Below are 22,065 nucleotides of genomic sequence, written 5' to 3' on the forward strand. Positions count from 1 at the left end.
AGATATGATGTGAGCATTTGTCCATGATGTACGTTGCCTTTTTCTTGACATGCTTGTTTGCCCATGGCTAACATTAATTTATGATGAGTCCATCACTGCATGAGTTTGAGAAGATGATTCCATTTAATGTTGTCCCTATAAAACATAAAAAAAGAAAGCATGTTATGTATATAATACACATATTTTGTCCATAAGATAGTAACTACCATGACTATGACTCATATTATATATATGCATGATTGCATCCTCTTATTAATTAAAATGGTCATATTGCATACACACATCTACCACATATTCTTTATCACACCCTATAAGCCATGTGCATGCATGTTCATATCAAATTGGGAAGTAGGAATAACTAATTGCCTCTTGATGAATTTGTTTAGTGCTGAAAATTGGCAACATAACATAATAGGAATACATGGTTCAAATAATCAAAATAGACAATCTCCTTTTGCATAGGCAACCAGGACCATACTAACATAAGGTTATGTTATTAATAGCAATAGTAAACAACATTGTATGTACTGAGCAAAGACAATGCAAACAAGTTAAAAAGCTCACAAAAACTACTAGATTCGAATGATCTCAAGCAAGAGAAAAGATGCACAAGTAGAGGCAACACCAATATATACAATCAAACTAGGGAATTATATACTGTATAAGCCATTTTTAAAACATTCCTAAAGAATCCATGATAAGCTTTCGGTTCTTTCAATCTTTGATTTTTGAGAAGTGAAATACCACTAAAGAATATATTCCAAAAGGGCATGATAGAGTAATTCTCTTTGCTAAAGTTTTTGCGAACTATTTAATTTCAAATGTTGTATCCATCGCATGCAACTCTTCGTTGGCTTCAGCCCGTATGAGCATTGAAGTACTTGTCAGTACTTCTGTCAGTCCTTTTTAAGGACTTGTATTAAAAGTGTTCTGTAGGACATTTGTATGTACATAGTGTTATTATTTTTTAATTGAGTTTATGCTATTCTGCTCTCTCTGTCTCTCCTATGTACTGTGTATTCTTAAGCTTCCATTAAACCTTCATTTCTATTTTATTGTTGTTATCCGGCTGAGTCACAATATCTATCGATCCGTCTGAAATTCTCCAACCCTATATTGTGACTCATAGAGCGCAATTCGTCTCGTGTAGAACCTCATTTATCACTCGAAGACGAAGCACATAGAGGTGAGGTATCACCACATTTAGGAGCTTGTCACTAACCAGAAGCTTGAAATCTGAAAATTCGATACCAATGTGAACATCGTCGATAGCCTGACAAAGCCGCTCCTAGATCATCGCTTCAGAGCACTAAGGAGACAAATGGAACTACAACAAGCTGAGGAGAACAAGAAAGCCGAATCAAAGGAAGAGTCGACCGACAAAAAGGTTGAATGGTCCAAAGGAGTCGAGAAGGCCGAAAGGGTTGAATGAGCCATAGAGCCGAAAGGCCGAAAATGCCATAAAACCCGAAAGAGCCAAAAAGCCTAAAGATGATCGAAGAGCCAAAGAGCTTAAATCCGATCGCAAGACCGAAAGGGCCGAAAGGGGGAAAGAGGACCGGAAGCCAACTCAATCGACCAAGCCAAAGAGCTGAATAGTCGACCAAGCCAAAGGCTGAATGACTGAAGTGCTGACCCAACCAGACTCGACCACTCCCGATTCGAGAATTAGTCTTTTAGCCTTGTAAATTCTAATTGCAATTCAAATTTAAATTATATTTAAGTTTATGGGGGAGATCACCCCTATATTGTTGTAACAACTACAGTAGTCCTTTTACGGGGGAGTTTGCTGGACCAAAAGTCCTACTCCACCCATTTGTATCTTCTTAGTGTGAACACTCCCTAAGGGAGTTAGGACTTAGTTACCCTAAGTATAAATATGGGGAACGAAGACTTGTAAACAAGTTCAAGAGTGTCGCGGAAATCCGCACGTGTGTGTCGACTTAGGCGGGACAACCGCGGCCATTTAGGCTGGACCCGGGCACAACTAGAAGAAAACTTAACCAGATAGGAAGAAGAAGAAGAAGAAGAACTAAACCCTAATCAAGAGAAAGGAAAATGATATAGAGGGGAACCTAGAACCAAAACCCTAAAACGAAATGGGGATAAGAATAACTAAAACCCTAACTGTCTACCTCAAAAAGACAAAATGGCGACCCCCTTTATGGTGCCTCCTCACCCCATTTTATAGTGAAAATGGGTGAGACTTATTACTAAAGGAGAGGCCAAATATTCTACTCTTTTCAAGGAAGAATATTTGCCTTGATTTTAGGAGGAGAGATTGATGGGGCCTTAACTCCCTCTCCTCTCATTTTCACACACACACTACCATGCCCTCTATTTATTGCACCCTTACTTCCATGCACTCCCCTTAGTCTACATGTACACCTAAGTGCACATCACATTTATACTTTGCGAACTTTGTAGTGTACTTTTAGCACCTTACATTTCTCCTTTCCTTATACATTTGTTTTTCTTATTCCTATTTACAATTTACTCAATGTATGTGCAGTTGCACATCCCTGTTTTATTCGTCCCACTCGACAACGAGATTTGAAGAGTAACAATCTCTTTCTCACTATAACTGAAAATCCTCACGACAACGGGATTTGAAGAGTAACAATCTCTTTCTTATGCTCTAACGATCTAACTGACTTTCTCCATCTTTCTTGTATATCTTTGTTGAGATTAAACAATGCACCTCATATTCTACATGTCTGCATGCTTGGCCTATTCCCATTAACAAGATCCATTCTTTTTTTTTTAGTAACACTTTTATTACTAGTGGAAACCTCAAAATGAGGTGAAAACCCACAAAGAATAAAGAAAAATATACAAGTGTCGATTAGACACTAAAGAGCTTAAAAGCACTCAAAGTAAAGATTGTAAATTTGCAGTGTGATGTCTCTAAGTTGCAGACAATCAAATAGAGATTGCCTGAGGGATTGCTTAAAGAAGCTACTTCATGCAGTTGGTTTCAATCAAAGGCCTTATTATTGCGGGTTGTCCAAATGGTCCAAAGTGCGCATCGTGTCCATTGGAGAAAATATGCATTGAACAAGATCCATTCACATTCCGCACAAGTTGACCAATCACACATCAGTCGACCTAAGCACATATTGTGCCATCAACAATGGTACAACTTACCACGAGATAAATTATGGTCATGCCCGTAACAATACTCACCAAGGGACAATAGCATTGATGTGCACATGTAGAAAAATGCTCATGACATTGCCAGTAAACTTTGTTATCTAATAAACATCAACAATCAATGTTGGTTGTTTAGGTGGGGACATAGAAAACGACAATGTTTGGGAAGTCTTACTCCTAAACTCTTGTGCAATTTTCCTTGACTTAATCGTAATAGATAGCACGATAATATGTTATGCCACAATGGCAAATTCAAATTCCTAGGGTAAACATCCAATAAGCTAGTTAGTTGTTGTTTATGTTGTATTCTTCAAGTTGTGCACTTATTAAAAAACAACCTCATACGCGTCGTCATGGTGAATTGGTACATTGAAACCAACCTTGCCACCACAACTACCAAACAAGGCTATGACATTATGGAAATATGATTCTATTCTTAACGTTATAAAATGTGACGTTTTTGTGTCATGATAAATAACAAATTTAATTATCCATTCTTGTGACATTTAAAGCCACATATACAATGTAACATGATGGTAAATGCCTCCATAAAATAAATAATTGAAAGAAAGCTCTCCTCATAAACTCTCTTTTTTCTCTAATGCTCTCCCTGTCTCTTCCATATTTGAACTTGAAGACGATCATAAAATCTATCTCTCTTCAGCTCTCCCAATCACACTCCACCTCTCATGCTTGTTTACTTTCTCTCCCTCTCATGCTTGTTTACTTTCTCTCTCTCTCATGCTATTTTCCTCTCACTCAATCTATATATCTAAATCAAATTATGTTCAATAAATAAACTCTTTTGATTAAATCATGTTTATGAAATTGTAAAAAAATTAAAATGCATATAAGTCAATTAATTAATCATCATAAGTTTGAGATTATAATGTATGGAGTTGTGTCCTTCAAAAGCTAAATTATATAGATGACATATATAGGCATGTATGAGAAAGATACAAGGGACAAAAGACGAGATGATATAAGAAATGAGATTGTATAATGATTCTAAATGTTCTATTATTTTCGACCCTAAAATCAGATGACCACTTACGTTAAATGACACATTTATATAGTGTCTCTTCCCCCCAATAGAAAACCTTACTAGATTCATACTTTATATATATGGAAAACCATGGACTTAACTTCTGATTTTATGGAAACCATGGTTTCAAATATATGGGTTTACAAAAACTATGTCCTTAACCTATGATTTTGTAGACACTATAGTTTTGTGTAGGATCTGTGTGTCCCACGGAAGCACCTCAGTAGTTGTCAAGTACCTCCAAGCCGCTAACTCACTTAAAAATGTGTGATTAACACTAATATCTCTCTCACACTCTCTCCCTTACTCTCTTAGATAAGTGAAGATAAAGAATATGCTTTATTACACCCTCTTATTATTAAGAGGTCTAGCACCAACAAAGAGGAGAGATTAGCGTGTATTAACTAAAAAGTATCACTAATCTCTCTTAAGCTTATGATTACTAGAAGGAGAGGACTCCGAAGCTTAGAATAAGTTTATCACATAAGGGATTCTCAAGAATGCAGAAGCACAAAAAAGTCCCCACAAGGTGTCTTTTATAGCTTTTACATTACAAGTGTGGTCATTTTACACCAAACCGTGTCCTTAACCCATGATTTTGCAGACACTATAGTCTTGTGTAGGATCTATGTGTCTCACGGAAGCACCTCTATAAATCCATGAAGTTATGCCTTCTGTCAATGTAGTTTGCTTGGGTATTGGACAAGTGTATACCCTATTGGTGGCAAACCGGGCAAAGGTAGTTGTCAAGTACCTTTGAGCCGCTAACTCACTTAACAATGTGTATTGACACGAATATCTCTCTCACTGTCTTGTTTACTCTCTTAGAAATGAAAATAAAGAATATTGTTTATTACACCCTCTTACTAAGAGGTCTAGCACCAACAAACATGAGAGATTAGTGTTTATCAACTACATATTGTCACTAATCTCTCTTGAGCTTATGATTACAAGAAGGAGAGGAAGCTTAGAATACTAATCACTTACAGGATTCTAAGGAATGTAGAAGCACTAAAAAGTCACCACGAGGTGGCTTTTATAGCTTTTACATTATAAGCGTGGTCATTTCACACTTGGCTGTCGATTGGCTTGCCTTTCCCCGTATTGACTACTTCTACTCCCCTTTTGTATGTTGCTCAGTATTCTTTGTTGATGAGCTCTTCTTCATGGCCATTGTTTGTTGCATTCCATACACTTAACAAGTCTAGAAGTTTTCTGCACTTTAATGTTATAATAACATCTTATTGATTAGTATTTTACTAATACTACCTAGTGGTAGTCATATATGTTGTAGTAGAATTTGGAGGTTCTAAACCCCCCTCATACATATTTCTATATACATATATCATGGAGTAGTATTTGATAGGTGAGAATCCATGTTTTCACACTGTTATCATGAAGTTAATTGTGCATGTGTGAAATATGATCGGGACCATCAAGGACCTAATCCAAGAAAGATGGGTTTGGCTCGAGTTGATGACTTTGAGACCCTCGTAATTGTTGATTGTAATGGTTGTAAGTGTTCTTTGGATGCCCTTGATAGACTTTGATCATGTAACTATGTGATGGGGATTCAAAAGCATACAAGTTTACGAAAATTTGATACTTCAAATTTTGGACAAACTACTCAACAACTTACACGAGTCTCTTGAAAGGCTTAAGATCAGGATACAATTCAATTTATCAGCGATCAATCCAAATACAATCATTTATAAATGGCATGATTCCAAGTTACAATTGAATTTTCAATAAAAAGAGAGTAACCCCGATATATTTTTCCAATTGATAATGGAAAGGACAGATATTACAATAATTAACTTAATGGTAAACCCTCGACCCTTGTGTCAAGAGGTTACGAGTTTAAATCATGACACTAGTGAGGGTCTAAGCTTTTGTATGCATGCACATTCAAAGTTAATCATTTTAATTATATATATACATACATATATATTTGAGTATTCGTTGTGTGTGCCAATGCATGTGTACTCGAGCTCAATTGTAAGTATATAATTCTATATGAACTTGTGAATGCTTGCTCGTATATATGCAAGTGAAATATAAGTGGAAGCTTAGGTATTTGGATGTATATAAATAAGAAGAAAGATGAACATGTAACATTCTTACAAGGAATTGTTGCTATGGCCTGGTTTCGGCTTGAACCGAATTGAACTGTTAAGCCATGGCTTAAAGGTTTATAAGTTCTAAAATAATTAAATGGTTTGGTTTGGTTTTAGTTATTAATAAACGGTTTGGATTGGTTTTGAAACTGGGGTTTATCAGTTTAAGTGGTTTGGTTTAAAGGTTTATAGGTTATTGGGCTAACTCTTTTTATCCTTTAAATGTTTATGTAATTTAATGGTTTAATTAATGTTTTTTATTGATTTAATTCACTTAACTTAAATATTTATTTAATCTAATGGCTTAATTAATGCTTGTTTATTTATTTAAACATAAATGTTTATTTAATTTAGTGTATTTTTATTTATTTAATTTTTTAATAAGTTTGGTTTAAATGTGGTTAGGTTTTAACTTTTTATTAAATGGCTCAGTTTGGTTTTAACTTTTCCCTAAAAGGTTTTGACATAAATAGTTTGGTTTACCTTTTCTTAAATGGTTTGGTTTAATGGCTTGAAAGTTCATAAACGGTTTGGCTTGGTTTTTGTTTTATATAAATAGTTTGGTTTGGTTCGGTTTGGTTTGGTTTCAAGGCAAAGAAACCGAACCGAACTGGGCCCATTGCTAAGGGATCGCATTAAGAAATGATTTCATATATGAAAACAATGAAATGCAAGAAGAAAGATGAATACGAGAATATGAACATGCTACTACATGAGAAAGATGAACATGAGAATATGAACATGCTACTACATGAGAAAGGTGAACATGAGAATCTAAACATGCTACATGAGAAAGATGAACACTAGAATATGAGAACATGAGGAAGAAGCTCCCTTAACTATGAACTGCTTACTATTCATTGAAGAAGCTTCAAATTTGAGTTAGGCAAACAATTAATGGAATGAGCTCCAGCAATGCCATTTGGAGAGCTACTCATAAAAGAAACTCAAATTCTAAGTTAGGAGAAGGCTTTGTTGGAAGAAGAACGATGAGGAAGAAGACACTTTAAAATTGGAAAAAGGCGAAGACTTTAATGTGAGGGGGAAATAGCCCCCAAAATGGTAAGATCCCCCCGCTATCCCCCCATTTTTTGTCTTTATTGCACTTGGTACTACCCCGCCCCACTTCTTAAAACGAATTTTTTTGTCGAAATTGTTTTTTTATTAATTTTTAGTACTAATAATATGAACAAATGCCTCCTTCAAAATAAACAAGTTGTTACATTTGATTTTGTTGAAGGTTGAGATTGGGTGTGTCAATGACTAATTTTTTAAGCCAAGAAAAATATTTAAATGTCCTTCTACGAGGTCCCATTTGCATTTATCAACCCATGTCATACTTAATTTTGTTGGTCTTGTCCAAACGACTGAATCATCATCAATTCGTTTTCTTAGTTTGCCCCAATCATCTCTAAATTATTGTTTGGTCTTGTTTGTGAACTAGTAGTTTCATGAAATTTCTTACTACCTTCAAAGGATGACTAATAAATTAAAGATGTGATGATGAAGGATAATGTGACATCCTCTGGTTCTAGGAAATCTTGATATATAGGACAAAGCAATGAAGATGGAGTCTCAAGGGCAATCTTGTTGGGAAAGAACCTTTGAGGGGATGTGAGGTTAACAAGAGTTGTGGCATTTCTAAGGACAATTCTTATCTTACGAAAGAGACATTTTTTACAAGGTTACTTCATATGTTGTCCCCAGTCATTTCATGTACAAGCTTGCTTTACAACAATTGCATTTGTCAAGACCTAGGAAATCTCCAAAAAAGAACTAAACTCCAAGAACCAAAACCAAAATTAGTCTTTCGATTGGGAACCTATGTCTAGAAAGAACACAAACTTTGACTGCCACATTTTAGATTCCATCAACTAAAGATGACGTCTTACATTATCAATCATTTGAAGCGTTGATAGTTCTCATGTGATGTTTCTTGATTGTGGAAGCTACTTTGGATAAGCGATGCGCCCTTTTCCAAAGCCTAATGGAACAAAGGCTAGTTTTGATCTATAGAAAGGTTAATTTCTTCTAAGGTTCAATGGTTTCAACTAATTGTTAAGCCATAGATCACTATTCTCTCTACATTTACAAGGGTAACAAGGATATGAACCCTTTCTATCACAAGTTTTTCATGTGTTCATATATTTTGAGAGCAATTTTGAGAATCATGTATTAGTGTGAGATAAGGTGGTTTTCCACCCAATAATATGTCATGCATAGGAAAGAGCTCTCCATTATACAATAATCAATCGATCATGAAGCTAAAACCCCAAAAAAATACATGAAACCCCTCCCTACACTATTGGATCACTATTCTCTCTACATTCAACCTAAAACCCTAAAAAATACATGAAATGCCATAGCTGCAAAAATATTTATGACTGATATTTAAACAAGAATCAACACTACTCAATCAAGATTGAGGCATCCATACAAGCAAGGCCTTAGATGCTAATGAATTTCACTTAATTTGCATTTCAACATTGTACACTTAAGTATAATGTCCAATAAAGTTGCCCATGGCATAAATTAGATAACATGATTTCCACTTCATCTAGGTTTTCTCACAATAGCTATATACATTATTTGTATCACTACATCCACTAGAAACCACACTTTTGAGGTTTAATGTATGGAGCATTGAGCAATGAATAAAATGAGCACTTCAACTTGACTTATTTGTGTCACATTTATGTCAATTACTCTCAAAAACAAAAGGATTAAGTAGCACTTTATGGTAACCCGATAAAGGACTTTGAATTTCGACAATATATCAAAGTATCATTACAGAAGGAGGCACATCATTTCGGTGCCCCGAGACTGACCGATATACATATACACTTTCAACTAGGTCTTCGGTTCCGTTGACCTTCATCACTTCCACAGCCAATCGATCACGTTTTTGTATTGCTAAAGTCGTGCATCCCTGCATTGTTACCCGACAATTTGACATCCACAAGGACCTCATAGACTCATAGCGATTGGTACCCACTAAAAGAGCATCATCTCCAAATGGACTATCTCTAATCTCGAGCTTAAATAGGTTTATACATCCTCTTAGCACATATTGCAGACCTATGTCACTTCCGCCAGCAAACGCGATAGATAACCTTTGTAGAGTCTTCCCAAAATTTCCGATATACTCAAAGACTCGATCGGTGAGTAGACCTGATAAGGCAAGCCGACGAAGACATTTGCAATTCCTCACAATGGCTCCAAACCCTTCGTCAAGTGGTTCATTCGTTGTTGGGTCGGGCATCGATGCATCCAACGTGGCAAGGCGAAAGCTCTCAAGAAGAGGACAATTTTCCGCCATGGTCATGATTGCATTGTTAGTCATCCTCCCACAAAAGTAGAGGATTGAGATAAGATTCGGGCAACCCTCAGAAATTGAGATTAGACCCTCTTCCGAGACACCTTCTTGTCCCCGTGGATATACTCGAAGATGCTTTAAATCTTGGCATGATGATGCAATGGCCTTTAACCCTCTGTCCTCAACTGTATCCATAATCTACAAGGGAAAAAAAAAATACAATATTTTAGCACACTGTTTAGGGAGAATTATGCATTCATTATAGACAATATCCACCTAGCGTTAGCAATATGATATTCAAAGTATTACTAAAACAAGACACTGTGTTTAAAAGTACAATGTGAAAAGCATACCCATTACAAAATATTTTCAAATTCACTATCTACAAACTGTTACCCAAGTGTTGACAACGATGAAACGGAACACCAATTAGAACCCGCATTAATATTTTTAGGATGATGGCGGTTATTGGTATTATATCAATGCATTCACAATGTTCACTATTCAAAGACAAAATGTACCAAAATTGAGGCTGGATCGGCATTGTTGACAGTGAATCCATCCATCCATGAAGGATAGCACTAATCCTTTAAATACCATAATCCTAAGTTCTACCTAGGCCAGAACTATCAGGACTAACTTTAGCTGTAATTTGACTTTAATGCATAATTATGCGTACGTACTCTCAACAATGGGTGTTGGTTGTAACTCACATAAAAACATGACATGATCCTCAAATGCAAATTCTTCATGGTGGAATTACTGTTTCAAATGTACACCAAATTCATCATTTGCAAATAGAGCATTTCTTCTGAATTCTCTCACAAAATAATTTGAGCGAAGTAGCAGTGCGTCATAATCAATGCAATGCACCCACAACTTTCCCTCGAACTTTCAGAGGTTGTTATTACACTTGGGCAATTTGTATATATGCATATAACATATTCAGACCTTCAAATTGTATCATAAACTATAAGTAAGCCAATCCATACTCAAAAGCAACTAAAACATTGAAATATACATGCAAAGGCAATAAATATATCACAAAAAACACGGGCTAATATAGTAATGTACCATATGCAAGGAACCCAAAATCTTCCCTCAAACGTCCAAATTGGCACAACTTCGCCATTCATGAAAAGGCAAGACTATCCTATTTTTATAGAAATTATTTTGTTGAAGAGTGCAGCAGTTAACATACCCACAAGCGTTGAAGTTTGCAACAATGGCCCACAATCTCACCCAGGTCCCTGTCATCAACCGGTGTATAGCTCAAATTCAAAGAGGTCAAATTCTTGCAAACCGGGTACACACAACAAAGCGAACCAGGTCTCACTTCCCAGAACCCCGATAAGGAAGTGAGATTTGTGCAATTGGTTATACAACTTTGTAGCCTTAAGAGACCTTCTGGTGTGATATCTTGAGAGAAGGATCCTGTTCCAAGGTCGATTAGATTTGGTGTTCTCTGAAGCAACATTTGCATGTCAGTGAGTGTCACCGAGCTATTTAATTTGAGCGACTTCAGATTAGAGCACCGTCCAATGAGCGCAGCCAAAGATTCAGTGTTGACTTCACCTTGTATGTTTTCAAGATTGAGTGACACTAGGGATGTGCATGTTGTCGGAAAATCGAGAATCCACGATCCATTTAGATTCTCAACCTTGTTCTCTATCAAATCAAGAGATTCCAAAACCCTGATCAGGACAAATGGAGAAGAAGCAAGTTATATTTTCTACAAAACGAGGCAGAAATAAGCCACAAATTCACAAGTATTCTTGGAGATTGTCCCACTGTAGTTCTCACATTGCGGATTTTTCCCACATGGGATTAGAATTTAGGATAAGACATCCTGGTGTTTCCTATGACTTTAGGCTTGAGGGAAGCAGGGTTTAGATTTCGCCCATCTCGCACGGAAGTTTCTCTGTCATCTCTTGCATTCTTCAATTAGAACATAAAATAACATTAAAAAAAACCTTACTTGCATTCCTTAACATGGGATTTAAGGATCTTAGAGGTCCAATTGCTAATCCTAGACTGGGGAACATGAGTCTCCCACATATACAAAATGTCTACCCAAAAAATCTAATGCCTAAAACTCAAAATCACATAAAAGCATATACTAAAGCCCCAGACAAGCACAATTGGAAGCCACGATAGGTAAGGGAGACATCCACGAGGTAATTCTTCGAATTTAGAAATCCCTAAACCCTTTATTAATACCATATAGAAACAAGAGGCTCTTTCCCACCCACATAGAGAAAATGTTTAATTCCTTGTGTCATGAAAGAATGCAAGAGTTAATAGCACGGAAGATTACTTGCAATGCCGAGCAATGAAGGAGAGACCCACCGAGCCAAACCCATCGCAAGTGATGAGTGTTAAGCTTTTGAAGTGTGGAAAACTCGTGGCGATCCTTTGCAGACTAGCATCACATACTGTCATTCTCTTAAGCTTAAGTTCTTCTAACAAATGGTAAGACTCGCAAAACGCGTCGATCCAGGGGTGAGCTCGAGCTCCCCAATTCATTGGTAACAGGTCAAAATCGGCAAACCGAGGTTTTCCCTTTATCGTAACAGAGAATAGGTTAGGGAACCGACTAATGAGCCTCGATGGGGTGATCGAGTAGCAATTCCCAATGAAGACCCGACGCCGGCTTTGTGCTTCAGCTTTATACCAAGATTTGCAGACTAAAGAGATATTGTTTCTGTCCTGGTCCGAGGTCAATAGATTGAATACTTGGTCAAGCAAATCATCTGGCAAGATGTTGGAGTCAATTTGAGCTTGAAGCTCACCTTCTTCTCTTCCTCTCATTACAATGTCTACTCAAATGCAGAAAAACAGAAATATGTGTTATATGATGAGGAAATCCGAAATACCCCCCCTTGTTCTAATGGTATCCGAAAACAAATGTAAGAAAGTTAAGGTTATTGGGGTGTATTAGTTTTAGGGTTTAACTCATCTGCGAGGCAGAAATGAATATGAGGGCTATTCTCAATAGGGGGCTGCTCTTATGCCTTTTGAGGGTTTGGAAAAAAAGCACGAGAAGGATTTGAGATCAAAAAGGCAAAGATGGTTATTTAATGGGCCACTGAAGCTTTTAGGGTTTGTGAAAGCAACAGAGAAGGGAGAGCCAAAAGGCAAAATAAGGGCTATTTAATGGGCCTCTGATCCTATCCTTTCAGATTTGAAAAAAAAAGGCTACAGAAAGCCGAGACCCCCAAAAAAGCAAAATATAGATTTTTACCTGACTGATGCATTTAGGATTTGGCCAAAACTACAGAAAAATGAGACCCCCCCCCCCCAAAAAAAATGCAAATCAGGCGATCAAAAAGATCTCTGATGGATTGATGATATGATGGTTCGGAAAAGTGAATCAAATCGCCATAGCTAGCCAAAAGCAAAGCTCGATGGCTGCTGTTTAATGGGAGATTTGTCTCAGTGTATATATGAGAAAGGCCCGGAGGAGTGAGTGAGACCCAGAAAGCAAAATCCTTCACCTAAAAGCTTTTAGGGTTTGAGAGGAAACCACATCAGAGTGATGATTCAACAGCAGAGACCCCCCAAAGCCCAATCAATCAGACTGACTGCATTAATTAGAGCGTGATAAAACAGAACGCAGAAAACTGAGCAAGCAAAAATACATATAAAGGCTAATGATTGCATTCTTTTTGTAGGGTTTGGAAAACAAAACAAAAAAGCAAGAAAAGGAAAAGTGAGATCATTCTTTTTAGGGTTTGAAAAAAAAAAAGAAAAAAGCAAGAGAAAGGAAAAGTGAGATCCCAAAAAAGCAGATATGGAGAGTACTTTTAGGTTATGGAGGCTTGCTTTTTTAGGCTACGGAAAAGTGTCTGTTTTTTATTACTTGCGACGTAAGGTTATGCTTTACCTTGGCAAAAAAACAGAGATGGATTATCGCTGAGAGGTAAACATATGAAATGGGTTAGTCTAATGTTCTTCTTCACGCACACAGACGAGGTAAAATCTCAGAATCTTTTCTCTGTAACTTTCTACAGTCGAACCCTAAACCCTAAACCATGGCATAACCTCATACGAAGCTACGTAATTAGTACTCGTTTGGAAAATATCCAAAGGCTGTATCTTACTTACTTGGAGCGTACTTAGGGTTTTGATGTGCGAAAAAGCTGGAAACGAAGAATTAGGGTTTTGTGAGGTAACTTTAGGGTTCTGAAATGCACGCAAATCTAGAAGAAAGAAGTAAGATTCTAGAGATGGGGGTTCTCATTTTAGGGCTTTTGATTGATATCACGAAGAGGGATTGGCGATTTTGTGAGGTAATTAGGATTTTCAAGGAAAGTAAACAGAGATTATTAGGGTTTTGTAGGGTTTTGATCTGAACTTCTTTGCAGGGTTCATGAAATCTGCACTAGAGAGATTAGTGTTTTGTGAGCTTCCTTTTAAGGTTTCTGAAAATTAAAAAGACGGGTCAGGGTTTTCCAAAGTTCTTTCGAGGAGTTCTCATAAGTTGAAAAAGGAAACTAGGGTTTGGTGGTGGGTGTGGGCGAAATTGTTCTTTTAGGCATATAAAAAACGAGGATTAGGGTTTCGGAGCTGCTGCTGTCAACAGAAAACCTAACCCTAACCCTAACACTAGGACCCAGAAACAGTATTCATCCAAGACATTTGCACCAAGACGAAAGCCACACGCTAACAATAACCCTAACCCTAACCCTAACCCTAACCCTAATACTAGCACCTAGAAACAGTATTCATCCATAACCCCTGGCTGGACCTATAATCCAACACAAGCAAATCTAACACAAACACCATATCACAGAATTGTGGTGGCCCATCCCAGACACAAGCATTTCGACCGATTTCGACCGACCCCGACCGTAACACCTCCAACCCTAACCCTAGACAACAGATGCGATCTAACCCTAAACCCTAAAACGACACTCGTACCATTAACCCTAACCTCGCATTATCCTCGAGAACACCGAGCCAACAGGCACAACAAAATGAATTGAATTGAAAAGTTTCAAAGGAACGGCCCATGGAAGCGCTTGATTGTTTTATGTCTGTACCCTTCGCCGGTACCTAACATTTTGTAGCTTATTCTCTCTATGTTATTTTAGCCCTAAGATATACATATACCTACCTAGTCTCTTTATATCCGGGGTATCTAAGAGTTTGGAGAGGGTCAAAGAGGATCCTGGTATGTCTTGGTATTTCGCCCTTATCTCGGCAGCGTAAGCTGGACACTTGCATGTAAAGTGATGCTCATCCTCTATCTCCATGTGACATAATCTACATATCCTTTCCTCTCTACAAACTCCATTAATACGGTCATTCTCAATCTCAAGTTGGTGAGATGATATCCTAAGTTGTCCCATGGACACCCTTAGTGCATTTGATAAGAATGTATCTAGATGTTTCGGTCATATAATAAAACCTAAGTTGGTGAGATGATATCCCAAGTTGTCCAATGGCAACCCTTAGTGCATTTTATAATAATGTATCTAGATATTTAGAGAAGTGCATGAAGTGTTCCTTATGTTGAGAATCGATCTGGCCACAACCAGTTTTGTCGTATGACAATGTGGGTGCAAAGAACGTGAAAGATAGTATACAGAAAATAGAAAGTACAGAGACAAGTATTTTTAACATGGAGTCCACAAACTCCAAAGAAAATCACTGTCAAGGGGGGAGTACAACAAGAGGATTCAAGGCAACGGCCTTGAACTCTTCTTCGTCGACTGACGGCTACAGAGTTACACACACTCGCACACTCTCTCTCTTATCTAATTACATAGGCAACTACCTTCTTCAACTATACAAATGATTGCCCTAGGAGTATTTATACCAATACAACTTTCTGCGCTATTTACAGAAATAGCCCACAAGGGGCACATTAAGACTATTTACAAATGTAGTCTCCCGAATCGGCTATTAAATTGATTATTCAATTTGACAATTGACAATTATTCGATTTTCGGCCTCGGCTAAATTTCCCATCAACTCCATCCGATTCGATTGTTGCTCTTCCCATCGGACATGTTCCCAACACCTTATAGTACAACATTTTAGATGGGGCTCTCGTGGGGTATTCCATTTATATCTAGTGTAAATTTGCCATATTTCTTGGTGTATTACTTTATTACAGTTCTCATGAGAGATTAAATTTTTATCAGTCCCATGGTTGTACTTATGGGGAGGTCAATTATTAATGTCCATGCCATTTGCAAGTAACCAACTCACTACAATGTTATACCAAGAGCTAGTATCTCCGGATGCATATAGGGATCGGGATGCCCCACAAGCTCGACGAGATATCCTATCAAAGACCAAACCAAAAGAAAAAAAAAATTTAGAAAATCATAAACCTAAACCTAACATGAGATTGAGAACTGTAAACGTGAGTGTTTGCGGAAGCGTAAAACAGAGAACAACAGAGAGAGAGAGACAGACAGACAGAGACAGAGACAGAGAGACAGAGGGAGCAGAACGTAATTTCAAAATTATATCAAGACTCTGTGTACACACTGTGCTAAGTAGCACTATTTATACAAGTCCTCTTGGGACTGACAGAAGTACCATGTACTTCAATGCTCACACGAGCATCTGACACTTACTATGAGACTATAGATACCTAGTAGTCTATCCTATTCTAGGCTTCCAATTGGACTGCCGGTTACGGATTGCACCCGGCCTCCACTGCTTGCCGGTTCGATTGCTCACCGTCATACCGATCCGTTTCGCCCGATCCGTCTCGCTTACCGGCTCCGGCTTATTCAGCCGATCCGGCTCCGGTTGAGCTTGCCGCTCAACACTCCCCCTCAAGCTCAACCTGAGGTGGGGTCGTAGTGTCGACCTCTGTGGCAGTCGGTTCTTTCAACCGACTCCTCCTGGCGTCACTCCGCCTTGCTCGCGCTCCTCGTCCGGTCCGGTCCCGTTTGCCGCGACCCCTTTGGTTCTGCGTGCCTCGACCCTCTCGGTCGGCATGTCTGCTCAATAGGCCCATCTCAGCACTCACGTTGTTGTGACTCCGGCGCTTGCCGATCCGTCGATTCTCCCACGATGGCATCGACTTCCGTTGTGTCCGTGTCCCCTTGGTCTTCAGTCGATCCGACTCATCCGGATCCATCTGTTGATCCGAGTCAGCTGTCTCCGATTCGTTCCAGCTCTTGTCCGAATCGGTACACTCCGATTCGACTTCCGACTTCAGGCCTCTCACCACATCGGACCACTTTCGTGTCTTGGCCTTCTCCATGCTTCCCTCGACTTCTTCAGCCGGTGAACCGAAATCGAATTCTTCATTCGACTCCGCATCATGGTCAGTACCGTCGTGATGACCTCCGCACAGCTTGCACTTCTCTTCCTGAGTGCACAACTCTTCTTCACAGCCGCTTGCTCCGACCTTTTCGGATGTGTCGACTTCCTTCGCCGACTCGGCTTCCTTTATCTTCTTGTCTCCTCTTCTTCCGGCTCTCCTCTTACCGACGGGTTCAACAGTTTGTTGGCCTTTGCCCGTTTCGATAGAGACTTTGTCCTTGCTTCTCCCCCTCAACTGCGGCACGTCGAGATGCTGAACACCAAGCATGTCGGTAAAGTGCTACAACTTGTCCGATCCGAGCGGCTTGGTGAAGATGTCGGCAACTTGCCGATCCGTATGAACATACCGTAGGTCAACTTCACCGCTCAGGACCCGCTCACGCACGAAGTGGTAGTGCACCTCGATGTGCTTTGTGCGAGCATGGAACACAGGGTTCCTGGCGAGCTACAGGCTGCTCATGTTATCGCAGTAAATCGGGATCGGGGTCAGCACCTCGATCCGCAAGTCTCGCAGCAGTCGCCGAAGCCAGATGGCTTCACAAGTGGCAACGGTAGCGGCCCGGTACTCAGCCTCAGTGCTTGACAAAGCCACTGTGGGCTGCTTCTTGTTGCTCCATGCAACGGCCGCGCTACCTATGGAGAACATGTATCCGGAAGTGGAGCGGCGATCAGACGCATCGCCGGCCCAATCAGCATCTGTGTAACCGGCAAGCTCTTCGGGTATACCTCGCCGGTATAGCAGTCCCTGGTCCTTAGTGCCGCTGACATACCGTAATATTCTTTGCGCGCACTGAAGGTGCTCCACGGTCGGCTTCTGCATGAACTGACTCACCATGTCGACCAGATAGCTGATGTCGGGTCGGGTGATGGTTAAGTAGATTTGGCTTCCGACAACCTGTCAGAACCGTTTCTCATTGCAGGCTGGTCCGGAGTTGGGACGGAGCTTCTGGTTCCGATCCAGGGGTGTGGAGATAGGGCGACAATCCGACATGCCGAACTTATACAGCATATTCAACACGTAATGTCGTTGTGAGAGCAATATGCCGTCGGGGGTCTGGATCACTTCGATCCCAAGAAAATAATGGAGGTCCCCCAGGTCCTTCATTTCGAATGCGTCCGACAACTGGGACTTGACGCGGTTGATTTCCGGAAGACCCGGTCCGGTGATGACTAAATCATCCACATACAAGAGTATACATACCGGACCGTTAGAGCCTTGCCGGATGAACAACGAAGAGTCCGACTTAGAGACAACAAACCCCAGCTTACGCAACCGGTGCGTGATCTTCGCGTTCCAAGCTCGGGGGGCTTGCTTCAAGCCGTAAAGCGACTTCTTCAGTCGGCATACCGCCGATTTGTTCATCTCCGATTGAAATCTGGGGGGTTGAGTCATAAAGACTTCTTCTTCAAGCTCTCCTTGAAGGAAGGCGTTCTTCACATCCATATGGTGAAGATGCCACCCCCTTGCCATAGCAACTGCCAGTACCACACGAACCGTCGTCATCTTCGCCACAAGAGCGAAGGTCTCGTCGTAGTCGATTCCGTGGGTCTGCGCGTATCCCTTCGCCACTAACCGGGCTTTGTACCGATTAACAGAACCGTCGGCGTTGTACTTGACCTTGTACACCCACTTGCATCCAATCGGTTTACAGTGACGGGGAGGATCAACTAGGTCCCAAGTTTCTTTGGCATCGAGTGCCCGCATTTCTTCGTCCATAGCGGCACGCCAATTTGCATCCTTTGATGCTTCTGCGTAGCTCTCCGGCTCGCGCACTTCTGTCACCTTAGTCATGTACGCATAATGATGCGCCATGTATTCATTGTACCCGTACCGCACGACGGGTTCCTTCTGACGGGTTGATCGGCGCAACGCACCGTCACCTGATTTGAGGCCCTTCTTGGCCAATTCGGTCTTCGTTGCTGAAGATCTGCCTTTCTCCTTTCCGAAGTCGGATACGCACCGATCCGACTCATCGTTGCCGGTTTCGAATTCCGGCATCTTCCTCTTCCCCTTCTCTTTGCGCGTGAACCGTTTCCTTGGTTCCTTGCGCGGGGAGAGCACGACAGAGTCTCCACCACTTGTCGTCCTTCATCTAACTGGTCCAACCGACTCAGTCGCTCGTTCGGTCCACTCAACCGCAACGATTCCGGACTCTCATCTTGAGTCCCGGCTTCATCATCCTCTTCCAAGGCTGATTCAGGCTCATTGGCCTGATCTTCCAGCATTCGGTCGGGATCGGAAGTCGGAGTCGGTACGGAGTACCAAGATGCCGATTCATCGAACTCGACATCCCGGCTAACTCGGGCTTCCTTCGTCCGGGGGTTATAGCACTTATACCCCTTTTGCTCTTGAGCATAGCCGACTAGGATGCATTTTTCCGATTTTGCATCCAGCTTCCTCCGCTTCTGATCTGGCACATGCACATACGCTAGGCTGCCGAATATCCGAAGGTGTCTTAAGTTCGGCTTGCGCCCGAAATACTGCTCATGAGCTGACACCCTGTCACCAATGCGGTTTTGTATGTAGACGGCTGTCTCGACCGCCTCCGCCCAGTAGAACCGGGGTATGCTCTTCTCCTCCAGCATTGTCCTTGCCGCTTCGACGAGTGTCCGGTTCTTTCTTTCGGCCACACCGTTTTGCTCCGGTGTGTATCTGCAGCTGAACTCTCGCCGAATTCCCTTCTGTTGCAGATAACTAGTGAATTGGCCGGAAAAATATTCCTTTCCGCCATCCGACCGAAGGCATTTGATCTTCCTCTCCGGTTCCCATTCCACCATCTTCTGGAGGCTCCGGAAACAGTCGAAGACTTCGCTCTTCCGCTCAATGAGGTAGATCCAAGTATGTCGAGTATAGTCGTCGATGAAGGAGACGAAGTACCGGCTCCCGCCAAGGCTTACACTTTGTGCCGGTCCCCACACATCCGAATGGATGAGATCGAGCTTGTTACGGCTCCGGTTCCGTTCGGTGGGGAATGGAAGCCGGTGTTGCTTCCCAAGTTGGCAGGCTTCACAAATTTCGGCTCTCCCGTCGCTGAACTTTGGCAAACCGAAAACGACTTGTTTCGTTTGCAGGTCTTGAAGCCTCCGGTAGTTGACGTGGCTTATCCGCTTGTGCCATAGGTCGATGTCCGACTCGACCTTCTGTCGTTTCGCGAACAGAGCGGTGCCAATGTCATTGGTGTTGAGGATAAACATCCTCCCGTCTCTGCGCCCTTGCGCAATGACTTCGCCCTCATCTTCAATGAAGCACCCGAGGTGCGTAAACCGCACCTACATCCCTTGGTCGACAATCTGACCGACGGACACCAGGTTCTTCGTGATCGTCGGAACGTGTAATACGTTCATCAGCTTCCCTTTCTGTCCGACGTGGCTTAGAGGGACTTCTCCGACGTGCACGATTGGGTGTGGTGTGTCGTCTCCGGTTTCGACTACTCCTGGTTGATCCGGTTTCTCCAGAAAGGAAAACCACTCTTTGTGGCTCGTCATGTGGTTCGACGCGCCGGAATCAACATACCACACTTCCTCCGTTTTGGAAGTGGTCTTCTTCATTGAGTTTGCCTTGTGATTCATCACCAAGGCTGGCCCCTTACCGGCCTTCCCGGTTCCGGATCCTCCTGATCCGTTTGTGTAGTGCGAGTTTTGCCGGCCATCCTTACCGGTCTTGCCGGATCCGGATTTGTCCATATCGGCACGCTTTCTCCAACACTCGCTTTCCCTGTGGCCTTTTTTGCCATAGTACCAGCATTCCGTAGCGGATTTGTCTTGCCGGCCTCCGGCACCGCCTTGACTCCCCCTACTTGTGGAAGTCCTGGAACTGCTGTCGGCACACTCATAGTGCCTCCGTTCCTGCTCTTACCTGCCGCCTCCATTGCGTGCCGACCCACCTCTTCCACCACGCCCATAGTGCCGATCCGTTCCCGTGTACAGCATCCGGTTGTCCGGGGATGCACTGGTAGATGCACCGGCGTGGTTCTCCTCTACAAGGAGCATCGACTGTAAGTTGAAGAATGAGGGGGTATTCTCCCTTGTACACACCGCAGTCCGGAACGCTCTGAACTTGGACGCCAGGCCTCCGAGACATACCTGCACCATCTCGTCTTCCTCTACGGTAACATTGATAGAGGCGAGCGAGTCGTAGATCTCCTTTATCCGGCCCGTGTAGTCTGCCACAGACATGTTCTTCTGTCGAACATTGCTCAACTCATGTCTGAGTTGCAGCTTCCGGGCAGTGGTGCTTGCGGCGAAAACCTTTTTCAGGTTCCCCCAAGCATCCTTTGGTGTCTTGGCGTCACGGATGTGGCTGAGCAGCTGATCGCCGACACTGGACGCGAATCAGTACATCACCCTGCTTGTTGCCTGTTCCCATACCGGGAAGTCCTTGTGTGCCGAGTCGGGTGCCGCATCATTCGCTCCTTCGACATAACTCCAGTATCTGTGTCCAAGCAGGTACTGGTGCATCTTGTAAGACCAGGATGCGTCTCGCTTACCGGCTCCGGCTTATTCAGCCGATCCGGCTCCGGTTGAGCTTGCCGCTCCACGACATCCGCCCCCACCTAACCGCGCATCCACCGGTATGTGCCAAATAGACTCTTGTCGGAGAAGACCAGCCCGCGCTTACCCTTCGTCCTCAGGATCGCCATTCGCTCCAACCGGTTGTCCTCACTATCCAAGTCGTTCGGGTCCGGTTCATCCTCGTGATGCTTTTTGAACGCTTTGATCCTTTTCCCGGCCACCGGTACTGCCATCCTCGTCCCATCAAGCTCCGTGAGATGGTAGGTTCCATTGTCGTTGGCGCTTGTCACCACGTAAGGCCCGAACCACCTCCTTGCGAACTTCCGCATCGCCTTGTGTTGGTTGTCGAGGTTGTTGTCATATACCAGAACCAAGTCGCCTTCCTCGATTTTCTTTGGCCTTAGTCGGTGAGTCCGATCGAATCGTCCCTTGTTCTTTACCCTCGCAACCGGCAACTTTTCCAATCCAAGTCGTCCGGGTCCGGTTCATCCTCGTGCCGCTTTTTGAACGCTTTGATCCTTTTCCCGGCCACCGGTACTGCCATCCTCGTCCCGTCAAGTCCGCGAGATGGTAGGTCTCGTTGTCGTTGGCACTTGTCACCACGTAAGGCCCGAACCACCTCCTTGCGA

At 42.0% G+C, this 22,065-nt stretch overlaps 1 protein-coding gene across 3 annotated transcripts; it reads right to left on the reverse strand.

Moving 5' to 3' along the window:
- Window positions 1-8,767: 8,767 nt before the first annotated feature.
- On the reverse strand, window positions 8,768-12,550 carry LOC147867177 (transport inhibitor response 1-like protein Os04g0395600). Of its 3 annotated transcripts, none has more exons than XM_087314962.1 (3): window positions 11,949-12,550; window positions 10,833-11,325; window positions 8,768-9,829 (listed from the first exon to the last, which is right to left on the reverse strand). In XM_087314962.1, the coding sequence occupies exons 1-3, from the start codon at window positions 12,440-12,442 to the stop codon at window positions 9,092-9,094; spliced, it is 1,725 nt and encodes a 574-aa protein (XP_087171088.1). In that variant the 5' UTR covers window positions 12,443-12,550; the 3' UTR covers window positions 8,768-9,091. The 3 variants fall into 3 exon arrangements, with proteins under 3 accessions (XP_087171088.1, XP_087171090.1, XP_087171089.1); XM_087314964.1 differs by having other exon boundaries at window positions 11,981-12,127; XM_087314963.1 differs by having other exon boundaries at window positions 10,833-11,299; window positions 11,949-12,127.
- Between the last annotated feature and the right edge of the window lie 9,515 nt (window positions 12,551-22,065).

The sequence above is a fragment of the Azolla caroliniana genome, unplaced genomic scaffold (assembly GCF_043228905.1).
Source record: "Azolla caroliniana isolate FFs.n. ecotype wild unplaced genomic scaffold, voAzoCaro1.0.p SCAF_2, whole genome shotgun sequence".
Taxonomy (NCBI): domain Eukaryota; kingdom Viridiplantae; phylum Streptophyta; class Polypodiopsida; order Salviniales; family Salviniaceae; genus Azolla; species Azolla caroliniana.